General features: G+C 35.9%; 1 protein-coding gene across 2 annotated transcripts in view; it reads left to right on the top strand.

Annotated features, from left to right (window-relative positions):
- Nucleotides 1-248: 248 nt before the first annotated feature.
- Nucleotides 249-18426, top strand: part of LOC112053715 (disks large homolog 2) — a 52516-nt gene continuing 34338 nt past the window's right edge. For both annotated transcript variants that reach the window (XM_024093232.2, XM_024093224.2), the window contains exons 1-2: nucleotides 249-457; nucleotides 9275-9775. In XM_024093232.2, coding sequence (XP_023949000.1) covers nucleotides 9445-9775 — 331 coding nt within the window. In that variant the 5' untranslated portion in view covers nucleotides 249-457; nucleotides 9275-9444. The remainder of the gene's footprint in view (nucleotides 458-9274; nucleotides 9776-18426) is intronic.

The following is an 18426-nucleotide window of genomic DNA, read 5'->3' as shown; positions in this document are numbered from 1 at the left end:
TCATAGATAAGTCAAATAATGATATGTGATTAAAATTACTCGAAACCTTACATGAAATAAAGGTAACTAATTTCCATGTAATGAAAAAAAAGAAGGAGTAATAAAGGTAGGTAATGTGAAAACTCGCTACCCCTTAATCGCGTAACTGTTGGTTTTAATTATGAAACATCCGTTCTCTCATCACGGCTTAAGGCATGGCGATTCGCATGCGTAAAGCAATCTACTATCAGAAATTCAGTTCCATCGTTGTTACCAAAGTGGCGGGACGTCCACATAAAACGGTTACGAGTAAGTCGTCGCGTTCGCGTATCGTCCTTTACTCGTGCGAACTGTGAAAGTGCAAAGAGTGTTAGTGTTAAAATAATTACGAGTGTTCTAATATTGAGAGTGGATTAAAAATTTAAAATCACAAATCTTTATAAAAATAACTTTTTTTAAGCAATAGTCAATCAGTTAAGTACGTACTTGATAGTATGTTTAATTCAACAAATTATTAAAATTTTCTTACTCTGTTTAATTAGGTATGTGCTATCATTAAGTTGATACGGCTGAAAATTCAAAAAGAGTGTCTAACTGTCAAAATAAATAGAATTACGAAGCTTATTATCAATATTAACAAATATTTAACTTTAAACTTTTAACCTTCAAGCAAATATAATCAAATCTAATTGTAATGCAGAATATTTACCAATTATTATAATACATATTTATATAGAGAGCCGTGATAGCCCAGTGGATATGACCTCTGCCTCCGATTCCGGAGGGTGTGGGTTCAAATCCGGCCCGGGGCATGCACCTCCAACTTTTCAGTTGTGTGCATTTTAAGAAATTAAATATCACGTGTCTCAATCGGTGAAGGAAAACATCGTGAGGAAACCTGCATGCCAGAGAATTTCTTAATTCTCTGCATGTGTGAAGTCTGCCAATCCGCATTGGGCCAGCGTGGTGGACTATTGGTCTAACCCCCCTCATTCTGAGAGGAGACTCGAGCTCAGCAGTGAGCCGAATATGGGTTGATGACGACGATAATACATATTCGTAAAATTTTGAAAATAACAGCAATAAAAATACATAAAAAGGTTATGTATTTTTTATCTACATACGAGAAATAAGTAGGTACATAAGCAGGTAGATTTACTTTTAATTATTTTAGATTACTTAAATAATCTTATTCAATGTTTTAAAATGTAGTAAGTCTGTCTGTAGTTATGTCTGTAACATTTTCACAGAAAGCCGTTGAATTAATTTCGGTAAGTTCTGGTACAAAACTATTCGTAAATTGAATATCAATAATTGTAACTTGCTACCTAATAGTAACAGTCTCTGCGCTAAACCGCGGACAGACGGACAGACAGCCAGACATGGCATAACTATAAGGGTTCCTTGTGGACTACGGAACCCTAAAAATGATGTATTTTAAGAATCTGACGGCCTCTGTATGCGCGATGGATTTACAAGACGGTGGTCCTGGGTTCGTCTCCCACTAGACCGATTGAGGTTTTCTTAATTGGGTATTAGATTGAGATCTCTTGTACAACAGTTTTGAGATATTGTGATAATTGTTTTACTTTAGAGAACCTCTCAACCGGATTATAGAATTAACACCAGTGGCTAATGTTGTCAAAAGGAAATAACAAAAAATCCAACAAAGCAATACTCATAACATTTTATTAGGAGTTAGGGTCCTCGTTGTCGCTTTCATTGGGTCATGCGATCCCTATAAATATTCACTCTGTATGTAAAAGATAAACATTTTGCTTCGTAGTCCTTTAGCGCCGGATTTCGTCAGAATTGGACGAAGAATGAAATTGTTTCTAGCTGGAGCGAGATCCGGATTAAACGATTTATTGATTGAGCACGAAACGGAGTATTTCTTTGAAGTACGTATTCGATGTAACGACTATATATTTTTATCATTAAAAACCAGACAGGCTGCGTTGATCCAGTGGTAAGCCTATTATGTGGATGTGGATTCGGATCACGAGGTTCAAAACCTGCCCCCGTAACCAAGTAGCATGTAGATTCTCTTTCCAAGGCAATGGCGTGCATTCCATAGAGACATATAAGTTCTGCTTACCCTGTACCTGTGATGGTTATACTATTATAGGACCTAACAATGTTAGGCATAAGAATAAACATTTATTTAACTAAAACTACTTACATCTTTAATTTGTGCTCTGTATCAGCGCCAAAGTACATACCCTGAATACCCAACCATGCACACTCCATTACATAATATACAGATTTAAAAAAAACGCTTAATACTCAGGACAATCGTGGGTCTGGACCCTTAAAACCTGCTTCGAAAGTCGCCATAGTCTAGACTTCTTATCTGGCCTCTGTATTACCTGGTATAGACTGAAAACAATTCAGGCCTTCATAAAATGAGGCTAGTCAGGCTATCACAGGCTGGTATTCCAGTGTACCGATAGAAAGAAATTACTGTTCCCGAAAGACAAAACTTTTAGTCGTGAGCGAAGTATTACCATAATTTACAGCATTTGAACAATTTGGTATGATTTTCTTATCAATCTTTATTTCAAATAGTCTTATTTATTTCAAAGAAATATTGATATTTTTTTTTTTTTAAAAAGTATATGTTAGAAGAGAAGCAGAACGTGTTTGGGAAGTTAGTGTTGGAAAGTCTCAATGAGTGCCAGTCCTTGTAATTATAGTAATCGTTACTATGTCACATTCAAATTCAAATTTCTTTTTTTTCAATTAGACTTAGCTTAGGAGCACTTTTGATAAGTCAAGTTATGTCATGATTTAATGGCAGTAATTAAAGTTGAAAACTTAAAATTAAAGTTACGAGGGTCCCAAATACGCTTCGGTCCGAGATGAGCCCACAAACAAGCTCATTATCACTCTAACCCAAAACCCTCTAGCGTTTTCTGTTCTGTGCTCTAACCCGAATACCCGCATTGAAGTATCATGGTGGGTTTTATATCCAAATCCTCTCTCCTATAAGGAAGAGAACTGACTGTAGTGGACCATTAAAATAGGCTGATATTCCCACATATATAGAATTCCTGCTATATTTTGACAAAACTCGATCGGAACCGACCCAATGTGTCTTATTATCATATGCCGAACATTACATTTGCATTTAGAATAGAGCCACGTCAGCTTAAATGCTATACCAGGGCTGTAAAAGTAATACTGTATATTTTATATGGCTATCAATATTTTGTTTAACTGCCGCTATACTAAGAGCGTTTTTACTGACATAGGTACGTTTGCTCTATAAAATTGCGAATGAAATATAAATATTACATTCTCAATTTTAAGGATTTACATTTATTTCATATACGTTTAATTATTTCCATTATATCAAAAACATGTCTTATATTAAATGTCAATTTTTGCAATGGAACCCGTGTTATAACTAGTAGAGAGGCGGATTTATTATTTTTCGGTCACAAAAGTCATTTATTTTTTAGTAAACTTTTAAAGGCCAAAAGTTTTTTAATGATATCAAAAACTCATTAATATTTTCCTTTTTATTTAACTTTAATAAGTTGTGGTAATTTATTATATACTTGAATGCACATTTTATGGCTATTGGCTGTACTAAGTTGAGTACACGCACGTGCCGTTTAGTTTTTCGTGGCACGTCATTTAATTTTTGAACAAATTACGGATCTTTTCTTACAAATTTTGTGTATTTCAGGAAGTATACGCTTGATAAGTAAACTTATAATGATTTTAAAGACACTACTACTTAAACTAACTGCCTGATGGTACAGTAATTAGTTAGTAGCTTCGATCACGAGGCACTGGATTCGAGTTCGGGCTGATAATCTGCCGCTGATATTCGGGCTGATAAGTGTTAAGCTTTTCTTTCTTGTAAGAAATTTTTAGTACAAAATAAACCCGGAGACGGTGATGTTACTTGTTGGTGGCTCGAACACTCTTGCCTCGTAGAGCATGTTAAGCCATCGGTCCCGGTAATTATCATTACCGTCAGCTAATTATGTTCGTTAAAGAATTTAACATTCTGTACGTATCCCGCCAACCAACATTTATTATTAAAGTTCGATTCAAGAATTTAGGAGGGATTAAATTTATTTACGATTCGCAGACGCCGCACGGTTTCACCCGTGTGGTTCCCGTTCCCGTAGAAGTATGGGGATAATATGTAGCCTATAGCACCCGGGGATAGTGTAGCTCCCCAACAGTGAAAGAATTTTTGAAATCAGTTTAATAGTTTTTTTTAAAATTATTTTTTACAACTAAGCCCTTGACTACAATAGTCAAAGATGGAATCGGGCTAACTTCTTAGTAAAATGATGAAATGCACACCCCTATCGGTTTGTACACGACGTCGTACCGGAACGCTAAATCGCTTGGCGGTACGTCTTTGTCAGTAGGGTGTTAACTAGCCACCCATCAGCCAGACCTGGACCAATTAAGAAAACCTCAATTGGTCCAGCCGAGGATCGAACCCAGGACCTCCGTCTTGTAAGTCCACTGCGCGCCACGGAGACCGCCGAAAAGCCTATTCAATTCAATTCAAACAAACAAACAATCAAATCTTTCTAATATTAGTATAGATTTAGATAACTAGACTGCAAAAATGTATAATCTGTAATAACCTTTATAAAAAACATGGAAAAGCAGGAAAAAGCATACGTTATTAATTCAAATCAATTCCCGTTCTACAGAAATGAATGTTAAATCAAGTCGGGAACGTTCAAGAATATTTTTCAAGAGTTATGAGCGTTCGCCAAGATGACGTTTTTCAATTTGCTTTGATTGAAATATTTTATGGATCGAGCATTTTGCACTTTCAACTGATCCATTTAACAGGGAAACATCCTTTTTAGAAGTCCTTGTATAAACTTGTAGTAGTAGTCCAAACCACAAACATCGTGACAGTTTTCCAAGGTTTTTATAGATCTCATACATCTATCTATACTAATCTATACTAATATTATAAAGCTGAAGAGTTTGTTTGTTTGATTGAACGCGCTATCCTCAGGCAGTACTGGTTTGATTTGAAAAATTATTTCAGTGTTAGATAGCCCATTTATCGGTGAATGCCCATATTCCTACGGGAACGGGAACCACGCGGCGTCAGCTAGTGTTTCTATATATTCTATTTTGTCATTATTATCAGTCTATTCTTTTATATGAAAGGAACTGAATCCTTTATTTAGTTGATTTTAACTACCCAAACTTAGTTTAGTCATTTTTGTTGGTTTAATTATTTACGGTTTTAATAAAGTTTTTATGTGAGAGATGCCTGACATATTTCAGTCCATTTAATTACATTGTCGATCCTCTATCAGAAATCAATCAATTCCCATCCGTGGAAAGCCGTCGTTAATAAAAGCGTATGAAAATAAGTTGTACAAAAAATAAGTGGATGATTGTTAAAGTTTTTGATTGGAGGCTTGAGTCTTTTTAATTTGTAAAAAGCAATTTCATCCCTTTTCTTTGTGGCAAGATTAATGGAATTGTGATGGACTCTTTGTTGAATTATTGAAGATTTACGAGTATATATAATCCACAGTGTTTTGGGAATTCTGGTTCATATACTCTTACCTAATTTTATTACTTGTCAGAAAAGCCTTTAAGTTTCTCTTTTACGTTTATGTTATGAATTTGAATTTTTCGTTATTAAATTAAATTAGCTTAATAACATGAACCCACGAATACTATATAACCCGAAATATAACCCTAATATTCTATTAAAAACATAGGACATGTTATTTTTTATAAGCTATGTTTTTAATTTTAATATAACCAATATTTCCTATTCTATTCGTAATAACAGTGATAAGAGTTGGTAAAATTGTAATACTATGATTGTGGATCGAAGCAGTGACATGAGATGACATCTGTCTTATAGGCAATATTATAGAACGACCGGTTGAATGATTTAGATTTTAAAGCTTCTCAAGCTTAATTACTCATCTTCGCATGGGAAGACAAATCCTTATTAATTTTCTTAGAAAGCTTGAAATTTTGCCATACTATTATGAAAAAAGCATAAAATGTACAATTCAGTATTACTAGCACACCGTGGGTACCTGGATAATGGAAGAAAATGTGAATTGAACTGTTCAAACTATTAACAAAAGCATTAGGTACTATCTCCGAAAACATTTTGATAGCTACACCGCTATGCAGAGTGCAAAATATTGTTAACATCAGACTTTAATTAAAAGCTGTACAAGAATCTCTTATAAGTTCCAGTGTAGCTCGTTAACCCGGAACAGAATTTGGACCAATTATGTCATTAATATTTTAATTTGGTGAACTTTCCTATCTTCTTTAGAAGTTATAATTAAAAGTGTTAACCTACTTTGAAGCTACCACTTGTAAAAGTGTTTTATTTTTTTAATTAGTAGTTTTTTTTTGTAACGTAATAGGTAATAATTTTCTGATTTTGTACAAATATGTGAACTAATAGCCTATGATACTCGCGAATAATGTGTTTTTGGTAAAAGAATTTTTAAAAACAGTCCAATTAATTTCATCCTATACGTTATAAGCAAACAAAAAATCATTATTGTAGATTAGAACACGTTTTCAAATCACTTAACAATGTAAGAGTTTGTATTTTCTTACTGTGTCTGTAAAGGATCAGAAAGGCAATCAGATAAACTAGCATTCCTCAAGAGCTCTCTTAGGCTGCTAGTCCACCGACGCGGAGCTAGGCACCGGAGCCGAGAAACGGAGAAATATTAAGCAAGAGGATTGCACAAAATCTCCGCTCCTCTTATGTGGACAGAGACTTGCGAACTAGTTTAAAAATTCATATAAAACCGGTTAGCGGAGTGGGGAAACGGAGCAGAGTCAAATAATTTAAATTTAACATTTATTTATTTAACATAGTCTGCAACTCCGCTACGGTGGACAGACACATTACGCAACTCCGCTCCGCATTCTCCGCTACGCTCCCTCGCCCCGATCTGGTAGACAGGCAGCCTTACATTGAGCTAGTTTCCGCATTTGCTCTATCTTTTCGTCAAGCATGAGATTGAAGCACACCAACAGTTCTGTTCACTTAATGTTGCTTTAGTTTCAGTATTCTTTTCTATTAGTTCTTTTTCAGTTCCCATTCCGAGCCAAACAATGGCTTAATCTGTTGGCTTTCATTCTACCAATTTTTATCTGTTTACTATGAATAAATTTTATTTCTTTCTCATCATTATTCATTATTATCAACCCTTATTCGGCTTATTGTCGAGCACGAGTCTCCTCTCAGAATGAACGAGGTTAGGCCAATAGGCCACCACGCTAGAACAATGCGGATTTGCAGACCTCACACTCGTAGATAATTAAGAATATTGTAGGTTTCCTCACGATGTTTTATATATTTTTTATATCTTGATAGAATTTATATGCAGTACTATCTGTACTCTGCTGTTTTATTCGCGAAGATTCTTGTTCATGTGGATATATCGGGATAAAAGTAGCTTTTGTGAAAAAAAAACAAGCTCTGCGCCAAATTTCATCTAAAGCTATTCAGCCATTTCTGGCGTGAATGAGTAACCTCCACATTAATTTAAACTTTCGCAATTATAATACTTTTTATAGGTATGCTTTTTTAGAATCTTATTTGTAAAAATTAAAATTGGTAATTTTGAAAGGCATATTTTAATCCTGGTATAGAATGTTGCAGTATAAGTAAAATTTGATGTGGAGATATCAAGAAATACTAAATCAAAATACAAAACAAAATATACCGTTTCTGGCCAAAAAAGATACTGTTGTCAACTTAACTTACTTTGATACAAATAATTCCTTCTCGAATTCAAGATATGCAAATTAGATGCAAACTTTGTAAGCTGTTGAAAACCGTGTTGCAAGAGAAATTGTTAACAAAATTTACTACCCTTAGAAACCTCGGATTTATTTAATTTAAATAGTGTACTAATGAGAATACAATTTATAATTTAAATAGGGCTTAACCGTGACATAAGTCCCGAGTTTATCTTGGTCGTGAATTTTGTAATCGTCATCAACCCATATTCGGCTCACTGCTGAGCTCGAGTCTCCTCTCAGAATGAGAGGGGTAAGGCCAATAGTCCACCACGCTGGCCCAATGCGGATTGGTAGACTTCACACACGCAGAGAATTAAGATAATTCTCTGGTATGCAGGTTTCCTCACGATGTTTTTCCTTCACCGATTGAGACACGTGATATTTAATTTCTTAAAGTGCACACAACTGAAAAGTTGGAGGTGCATGCCCCGGACCGGATTCGAACCCACACCCTCCGGAATCGGAGGCAGAGGTCATATCCACTGGGCTATCACGGCTCTTCAATATCACGAATTTTGTAAAGTTTTACCAAAATCTGAGCACATTTTTTTGCGTAGAAAAATTACGAACACCTATTTTTTTGTGTTGTTTTTTTACACCTTGTTTTTTTTTTATATTTATACTTATTTTTTCTCTAACTTTTTTTTCACTGAACTTTCGAGTATAGGTATATCTCGATACGCAGTTTATCGCCTACCTAAATAAATTACGTTCAACATTTACCATGCGAAATAAAAATAGAATGCATTCTTGATATATTAACTCATTTATCATTTATCAATAAATGATATTGATGATTTTTTCAATCAGATTTCCGGGTTTCTCATTTCCATCAAATTTATAAAATCTAAATACGCGTCAAAAAAGGCTACCCCTCGAGATTTTTAAATATGATATTTCGTGAAGGCCGCGCCAATAACTCGAGATATTTTTAGGATTAATTCGCACTCTGGGGAGAACTTCGGCGATCGCTGGCAACAAAATTATATTTTTTCCGGTTCTTCCCACTTTAAGTGCTGCCATCGGTATAACCGAGTTACAATTTATAGGTGCCATTTATCATTTTATAGAGACATCCTCGTCGTTTGTATCACTGCAAATTATAGACTTTTTGCAACTCTTTTTGATTAAATTTTTATCTACCCTCCCAATATCGTTTTATTCAGAAGAAAATAAATAATGGATGAATTATGTATATGGAAAATCTAGGTCGCAAAATCCTGTCTCATAAACTATGTAAGCCCGTCTTATTACCAAGTATCGTCCCTAGTATGTTCTTAATGGATAAATTGCTTTAAATTTTAAAATACTAAGAAAAAGAAAACTTCAAAGAGGACAGAATAGTTAGGTAAGCTAGTGCCGAACTTTTACCGTCTAGAACTTCTAGTATCCCTATTGGCCGGTTTGAAACTAAGTCTACAAACTACTTTCCTAAAACAAAATACTAAGAAAATATAGTACAAAAACAACAATTTAATTTTAAATTCATTTTTAGATAACAAAGTGTTAACTTATCGTGAAAAATGTAAGCTTTGACTAATAATATTATAACGTAATGAAATGAAACCGCTCGACTTGTCAAAACTTTTACAAAGACCTTCTAATATGAATTAATTACAAATTGAGTGTGCGACCAAAGATATTTAAGAACATGTGCAAGTGTCAATGAAATGTGATGGTGGTGGTATACACAGTATGAGCAGGTGGATGGCGCTCTTCGGGCTTGTGTGGCTGCTGCGTGTACGCGGGTCCCTATGCGGGTGCACTGCCTGCAAGCGTGCTCGCCAGGACACGCAGGACCAGTGCCGAGCACGCACAAGCACGGCGTGCCCGGACGAGCAAGCGAAAGCCGAGCGAGCGCCGAGTCCGCAAGAGCGCGCAGCGTTCGACGTGATCGCCCTGCAGCAGTACACTCGTGACGTCACAGTCCAGACAGACTTCGACGACGACGAGGTCGAGGACTTGGATAAGATCGAGCTGCAAATTACTGAAGAATGTAAGTCAATATCCTATTCACTATTATAGTAAACGCGTTATCAACTGAGTCATCAAGCCAGCCTAGATCTATCTAAAATAATTTATTGACATCTAAGGCCTCACGACTCCATTGATAACGACGATACAAAGTAAACTAGTTATGTACGCTTAATAATAGTTTTTATAATATGCACTATATTATGTGGGTTTCGATATGTTAAGAAGCTAAATTGAGAAAACACATTTTGATAAAAAATAACTTAGTTTCGTAACGGCCTCTGAGATACTGGAGGATGTTAAGTATTAGAATAGTGGCAATAGTGATAACCAAGGATTACGGTGTTTGTGGTTTTATTAACAATTTATCTGGACATACCAAGTGCGTTGCGTATTGTGGTACTATTGTACTATATATATATACAGGTGTCCCGTAAATAGTACTCTACAGGGTGATAGGCTGACATCAAGGTCTATTTAAATAACGCAATATAATATGTTAGACTACATTTTACGGTTTTTAAGTTAAATCAATATAACCTTAACGCTATTTTAGTAGGCCCTGATGTCAGCTATCCTGTAAAGTATGTCGTAATATTTACGGGACATCCTGTATATTTTAATTTATGTTATACAACTTTTCGTGTATATCTATGTATTATATATATGAAATATTCATGTATTATACCTATTCATTATCAGATCAAAGTTCATTTTTAATGAGGCTCACAACAATGGGGTAAGTATCAACTAATTACAACAAAGAATGATTCAAAGAAAAAGAAATGAGTATCCCAACCTTCAAACTTCGTTAATAAAATACAAAAGGAACAAAAGCGTCTTTTGTGTTAAAAAGTGTTTCTTTATAGACCAAAAAAATACAAAAGATTACCAAATTTAACGCGAATAAAACGATGGAATAAAATTCCCAGTTCCCAATGCTATTTTGGCAGCGCGGTCAATACAGTGTATGAAAATATTGGAGTTGGTTTTTGTGGAAATGAATGCATCATAACATTTTTTGTTATTTTAAAACGAAAAATTACAATCTATTTTACGAATATAAGAAAGAGTCTAAGCCAGACCTTTGCTATTTTATAAAAGCTGAAAACTTATGGTATGGCAAGCAAATATTGTTTGAACCAAAGCGGTTTTGAAAGGCTTGTGGTTAAAACAATGTGTATTTTTTTTATTAAGACGCACGGAAGTGCTTTAGCCGAATTAGAGAGAACGGCTGACATGAATTCTACGGGATAATATTATGCTGCAAGTTATCAGATAGTTAGTTTCGTGAAACCCTTTGCTAAAGAACCTTGAACTATAATCTTAACGGTTGTTATTCTAAGAGTTGGAATGACTGGCGACTAGAAACTAGTAAAAAAAGCAAACTGTACCTACTGAAAGGTTCTGTACATAAAATAAAGCTACTAAAGCTCATAAAATATTAATGCTGTAATATCTTTTAAGCAAACTTGACGTAGAAACTTGATTTTCAACCTCTCCAAGTGTCTGAAATTCCTAATATTTGGTATTCATATTAACTTGATATTTCCACGCGTTGCTAAAAATATTTTCATAGACTATAACAGCCAAAGAGATGGAGAGCGAAGTAATACAAGTAGGATTTTCTCTCATTTTACAAATACAGAACCCCGAAAAAACCAATTAAATTTCATGACAAAACAAATAACAAGACAAACAACATTCCTTAAATGATTGTAACAACAATGGTTTAAATCTATATACTTTATTCATACCACCATTTGCCTTCTTCATAATGTTTGCTCATTTCTCACAAGTCCTTTGCATTATACATCAGAATCTGAAAAATTTGCGTCAGAATATTCTTGCTACTTTATCCTATTATTCATTTGGTAAAAAATGCCACGTCTTCGCTTCGAATATTTGATAACATGAATTCGTAAGGATAATCAACAAAATTATATGATCGTTCATAATAATATGATGCTTTATTTATCTTAATTACAATAAAGTTCTTGTTTGTAGCTACTGGATAATATCGTAATCACACCTCTCTCTAATATTATAAAGGCCAAAGTTTGTGTGTAATTGTGTAAGTATGTTTGTTCATCTTTTACGCTGCGGTTACTGAAGCGATTTGGCTGAAATTTGGAATGGAAATAGACTTTACTCTGGATTAACACATAGGCAACGTTCCCGCGGGATTTGTGAAAAACTGAATTCCACGCGGATGAAATTGCGGGCGTCCGCTAGTAATTATTTAATTTCAACACGAAATCTCGAAAACCACTAATTGTCTTTCAGAGATGAAATTTAGCATTTAGGTATTTTTTTATAGTTATTAGAACGTCCGGTCACATATAGCTCAGCGAGTCGCGAAGCTGAAGTGGCAATGGGCAGGCCATATAGTTCGAAGAGCCGATGGATATTGGTGTCCCAAGGTGCTGGAATGGCGACCCCGCACTGGAAAGCGCAGTGTTTGCTGACCCCACTAGGTGGACCGAGACCGTAAAGCGCATTGCAGGGAGTCGTTGGATGCTCGCGGCTCGAGACCGTTTGTTTGGAAGTCCATGCAAGGGCCTATATGCAGCAGTGGACGTCCATCGGCTGTTGATGATGATGCGAACGTCCGCTAAGAACAGATTTTGCGATACTTACGTTATAAGGGAGGACGAATTCGCGGGCGTCCGCTATTTATGCCCGTCCACGTCAAAATGGGCTCAAAACAAGAGATCTTGGGTTCGATCCCCGTCAGGGATTATTGTCGTACCCCACAGTCTTTCCGACTGGCTGGGAACATTGACACAATCATTTAAAAGATATGGAAAATGTCATCATTCATCATCATTGACAGCCGATGGACGTCCACTGCTGGACATAGGCCTCTTGCATGGACTTCCAAACAAAACGGTCTCGAGCCGCCAGCATCCAGCGGCTCCGTGCAACCCGCTTGATGTCTTCGGTCCACCTAGTGGGGGGTCGACCAACACTGCGCTTTCCGGTGCGGGGTCGCCATTCCAGCACCTTGGGACCCCAACGTCCATCGGCTCTTCGAACTATGTGGCCTGCCCACTGCCACTTCAGCTTCGCGACTCGCTGAGCTATGTCAGTGACTTTAGTTCGTCTGCGGATCTCCTCATTTCTGATTCGATCACGCAGAGAAATCCCAAGCATAACACGCTCCATCGCCCGCTGAGTGACTTTGAGCCTTCTTATAAGGCCCATAGTTAGCGACCAAGTCTCGGATCCGTAAGTCATCACTGGTAACACGCACTGTTCGTCTTCAGGCACTGAGGAATTTCGGACGAAAAGATGTCGCGAAGTTTCCCAAACGCTGCCCAGCCGAGCTGGATTCGGCGATTCACCTCTTTCTCGAAATTGGACCTACCTAACTGGACTGTGTGTCCTAGGTATATATATTCGTCTATAATTTCGAGCGCAGAGTCCTCAACAATAACTGGGTGAAGCGGTACATGAGCATTAGACATGATCTTCGTCTTACTCATGTTCATTTTAAGACCCAGTCGTTGAGAAACTCTGCTGAGGTCATTGAGCATGGTACTAAGGTCTTCCAGAGTCTCTGCCATAATGACCACATCGTCGGCGAACCGTAGTTGAGTGATATACTCACCATTGATGTTGATGCCAAATCCGTTCCAGTCCAGAAGCTTAAAGACGTCTTCCAATGCGGCGGTAAATAGCTTCGGGGAGATGACATCTCCCTGCCGTACTCCTCGCTGCAATTGGATTGGTCTCGTAGTCTGATCCTGTATACGGACTGACATAGTGGCGCTTTCATACAAACACTTCAACACTTGGATGTACCTGTAGTCGATCCGGCATCTCTGCAAAGACCTCAGCACAGCCCAAACTGTAAACAGCAATATTATCATGCAAATTATTATTTTAAATATTTATCAGGTAGATACCTGCTATCCTGCTATGTTAAGATGTATTATTTCAATATAATTTTATGAGAAAGCTTGTAGGTAGTGACTTAAGGGAAAATTCATGCCGTTCTCAGAAACCTCTCACCTTCAAATTGTAAGCCTTATTGAGATCGCGTTGTTGTTGTTAATATTATATTTTAAGTCAGTCAGTCTGTTAATACCAATCTTTTCCAAAGTAAGGAATAATTCATGTTTGTGTGTAGGTATTGAAAGTTAGTAGATTTTATTGGGAAAATATGATATTTAAGGACCCACTATAATATTTATTATTATCGATGAAGTAGTATTATTCTATAATATAATATAAATATAAATCACAGCTAAATAAGTAGCTAAGCGCAAAACTCGGTAACAATTCGTATTTTTTTACATATTCGTTAAGGTACTAGGAAGGTACGAGTCGTAATAGCCCAATATGACCTCTGTCTCCGATTCTGGAGGGTGTGGGTTTGAATCCGGTCTGGGGCATGCACCTCCAACTTTTCAATTGTGTGCATTTTAAGAAATTAAATATCACGTGTCTCAAACGGTGCAGGAAACCATCATACCTGAGAATTTTCTTAATTCTCTGCGGGTATGAAGTCTGCCAATCTACATTGGGCCAGCTTGGCTTAACCCCTCTCATTCTGGAACGAGACTCGAGCTCAGCAGTGAGACAAATATTGGTTGATAACGAACGAACGAACGAAAAAGGAAGGTTCACAGGGAGAGATAAAACTGAGGGGAAATTAGTAAAACACAGGGTTTAGGCCCACCACGATACTCCAACGCGGGTTGACGGACTGTACAATACATTGTAGAATATATAATGTTTAAAAATTTTGCCGACTTCATTCAAACGAAATGAAATTAAATAAAAAAAAGTGGTCCGAATTGTCGGAGAAAATTGGCGCCACTGGACTAGGTACCGGTAACATCGTTTTGAATTTGCTCCGTACTATATTTACATTTTCTACAAGTTTATCCAACTGTGCAAAGTAAAGTACACATTTAAAATAATCCATTGTATACAGTGCAAACAGTGATTGTGTCAAATCCTCAAAAGTACATCGTAAATAGTCAATTTAAACAAAATGTCACAGACCGCGCACTGTACCGACCGCGCGTAAAGCCATTGAACTGTCAGCTGACTGACGCGTATACTATTTAATTTACCTATTGCGAGTAAAAATGAAGTGTGCCGGGTGTTTAAAAATCATTAAAGGAACCTCGTCTATCGGATGCAGTGCACCAGATTGTAAGAGATATTTTTGCAGTGGATGCATTAACCTCAATTCACTTACACCTGACCGTGTAAATAAGTGGCTATGCCCTGAGTGCAGTGCACAAGATAAGAAAGGTGTAGACAACAGCTCGACCCCGGTAAGGCAAAGTGCAGACGCTCCTAACATAACGCTTCGTAAGAGACCGGAGAAATCAGCTGAGACCTCAAATAACGGTGACACGTCCGATGTACAAAGTCTTTTGTCAGCAGTAAGAATCCTCACAGGCGAGATATCATGCCTCAAAGAGAGTTTAGAGGAGGCTACAGCATCATTGAACCGTTGTCATGAGAGACTCGACGTTCTAGCGGGTACCGTGGCCACCAACGAAGTGCGACTTTGCGCACTCGAGCGCCGCAACGAGGAAATTGACCTTTTGAAATGTACTATTGGTGAGTTACAGATGGAAATTAATATACAGGCTCAGAGTCATCTTAAAAACGAGATTGAGCTATGTGGCATCCCCGAATGCCCCAACGAGAATACAACACATTTAGCCTTAGTCATGGCGAGAAAAGTTGGTGTGGAAGTATCCGATCATGATATAGACTGGTCTGCTCGAGCGGGCCCTCGCGTCCTTTCGGCTGTTAACGCCACGGGTAACGCGAGAAAGTACCCCCGCCCGATCGTTGTACGGTTATTACGGCGCACTAAGCGGGACGAACTACTCAAAGCGTCAAAATCACGTCGAAATATAACAAGCATCGACTTGAGCCTTCCCGGTCCTTCACAGAAAGTTTTCATAAACGAGCGACTTACACAGAGAAACAGGCAATTTTTTCGTGAGTGTCGTTCTAAAGCAAAAGAAATGGGATATGCCTTCTGCTGGTGCAATAACGGGACTATTTATGTCCGAGAGCGCGAAGGGAAACCTGCTATTGTTATGCGCAATCAAGGAGATCTGGAGCGACTTATCAATAAAAATAAAACAACACCAAATAATACATCAATGTTATAACCTCCTAAACATATTTAATTTTTGTCCTATAACTAGACTAACCTATTATATTTCCAGATTTAAAGAAAGACAACCATATCTTTATTATTATAAAATTTCATTTTTAATAATGTTTTGTAAAATTGTATTATATCGCTGTAAAATTAAAATAACTATTATTTTATCAGATCACAAGGAAACAAACCTAATTTTTATCATTGTAAAAATATATATTTTAAAAATGTTGTGTAAAATTACATTAAATTGTTGTAAAACGCCAAATAAATACTACTTTTTCAGATCTCAAAGAAATAAAACAAATCTTTACTATATTAAAATAGTTTATTTAAAAATGTATTGTAAAACTATAATGTTAATGTATTGTTGTAAAATGCAAAATAAATACTACTTTTCCAGATCTCAAGGAAAGAAAGCAAATCTTTATTATACTAGAATTATTTCTTTAAAAATGTATTGTAAAAGTATAGTATTAATGTACTGTTGTAAAATGCAAAATAAATATTACTTTTTCAGATTTCAAGGAAATAAAACAAATCTTTATTATACTAAAATTATTCATTTAAAAATGTATTGTAAAACTATAATATTAATGTATTGTTGTAAAATGCAAAATAAATATTACTTTTTCAGATTTCAAGGAAATAAAACAAATCTTTATTATACTAAAACTATTCATTTAAAAATGTATTGTAAAACTATAATATTAATGTATTGTTGTAAAATGCAAAATAAATATTACTTTTTCAGATTTCAAGGAAATAAAACAAATCTTTATTATACTAAAATTATTCATTTAAAAATGTATTGTAAAACTATAATATTAATGTATTGTTGTAAAATGCAAAATAAATATTACTTTTTTAGATTTCAGGGAAAGAAAACAAATCTTTATTATACTAGAATTATTTATTTAAATATGTATTGTATAACTATAATATTAATGGATTGTTGTAAAATGCAAATTAACTTGTCACACTATCTTAAAAAAACACAAGAGAAATATTATTATCTGTGTGGGATTGTTACTTTCTTGAGATATTTCCTACTACCTACTAAAACATTGTTAAATTGCTTAGGTGAAGATAATTTTATAGTCTTCTTTAGTCTACTACAATGTGTTGTTAAGTGTCATTGCTTGGGCTTTGTAATTCTGATTTTCCTTGCTATTCTTATTCTGTTATTATTGTATATTCTCTTATGTAAACTTTTTCTGTATGTAAAAAGTGAGCTACATTTAGGATACTTTGACATAGTTATCTTGGCTTACATGTTGCATGCCAACACAATCACCCAATTAATACTTACTCTATATATACTACACTACCACTCCGCTAGGGTAACTACATACTCACATTTTAAATTTCATAAAGTACCTTTAGGAAAAAACAATTATATACTTCACTATGAACCCAGACGACCTGGGTAGTGAGATAGACGAAATGCAAATTGAATGCGTCTCAATAAGCTATCCAGAACAGTGTAACAATACACTTTCTTCAGGATACAATTTCAAAGTGCTAACTTTCAACATACGAAGTATAGAAAAAAATTTTGACAATTTCTATTTGACTTTTAGGCGTTTGAATTCAAAAATTGATGTCATTGTTTTATGTGAATGTTGGCTAAGTGGTAATCCAATTATACCCCATATACCAGGATACTCATCTTATAAAACTGAGAGAATAAGAAATCAAAATGGAGGTGTGGTTGTATATGTGGAAAACTCCCACAGTGTTACCTTAAAAGAACCTCAATTGAGTGAATCAGACTGTATTCTGATACAATTAAAAAACTTAGTAACAATAGTTGGTATCTACCGCTCACCATCTGGAAAAAATGCAGACCTTTTCCTTCAGTCACTGGACAATCTACTCGACGAATTAAAACAGTACGCCAATTTAATTGTCTGTGGAGATATCAATATAAATATATTGAAATCTGTAAATAATGTTAGCTATACTGAATATCTCTGCTTAATCGCCGAGCATGGATTACTGCCTAGCATAACTTTGCCGACAAGAGGAGATGCTTGTTTAGACCACATAATGACCCGAACAACTGGGAAAGCAACTGGTATAGTCTGCACTTCAGACATAACAGATCATGATATAGCCATTACTGGGTTCTCACTAAAATTGAATTCTGACAGGTTACCAAGGAAGAGACTAAAACGAAATATTGAAGCTATAAAACTAGACTTGGGAAGTGAAGACTGGTCATCTATTAACGAAAGCCGTGATGTGAACTTGGCAGTAAACTCCTTCATGTCTCGACTGCTAAACATCATAAATCGCCATACAGAAATAGTCACTATAACTAGGTCAAGGTTCAACCTAAAGCCTTGGATAACGCATGGTCTGTTAAAGTGCATGAAACACCGAGACAAGTTGCATTTGCAGTTTAGAGCAGACTCGGACAATGAGATTTTAAAAATTACATACAAGAGGTACCGAAATTTTTGTAATAGCCTTTTACGGAAACTTAAAACTGAATACGAAAGGAAAGAACTAGAAAAAAGCTC

Source organism: Bicyclus anynana, chromosome 12, assembly GCF_947172395.1.
Source record: "Bicyclus anynana chromosome 12, ilBicAnyn1.1, whole genome shotgun sequence".
In the NCBI taxonomy this organism is placed as follows: domain Eukaryota; kingdom Metazoa; phylum Arthropoda; class Insecta; order Lepidoptera; family Nymphalidae; genus Bicyclus; species Bicyclus anynana.
Note: the sequence above shows the minus strand (reverse complement) of the source record. Positions and strands in the feature narration are given on the sequence as shown.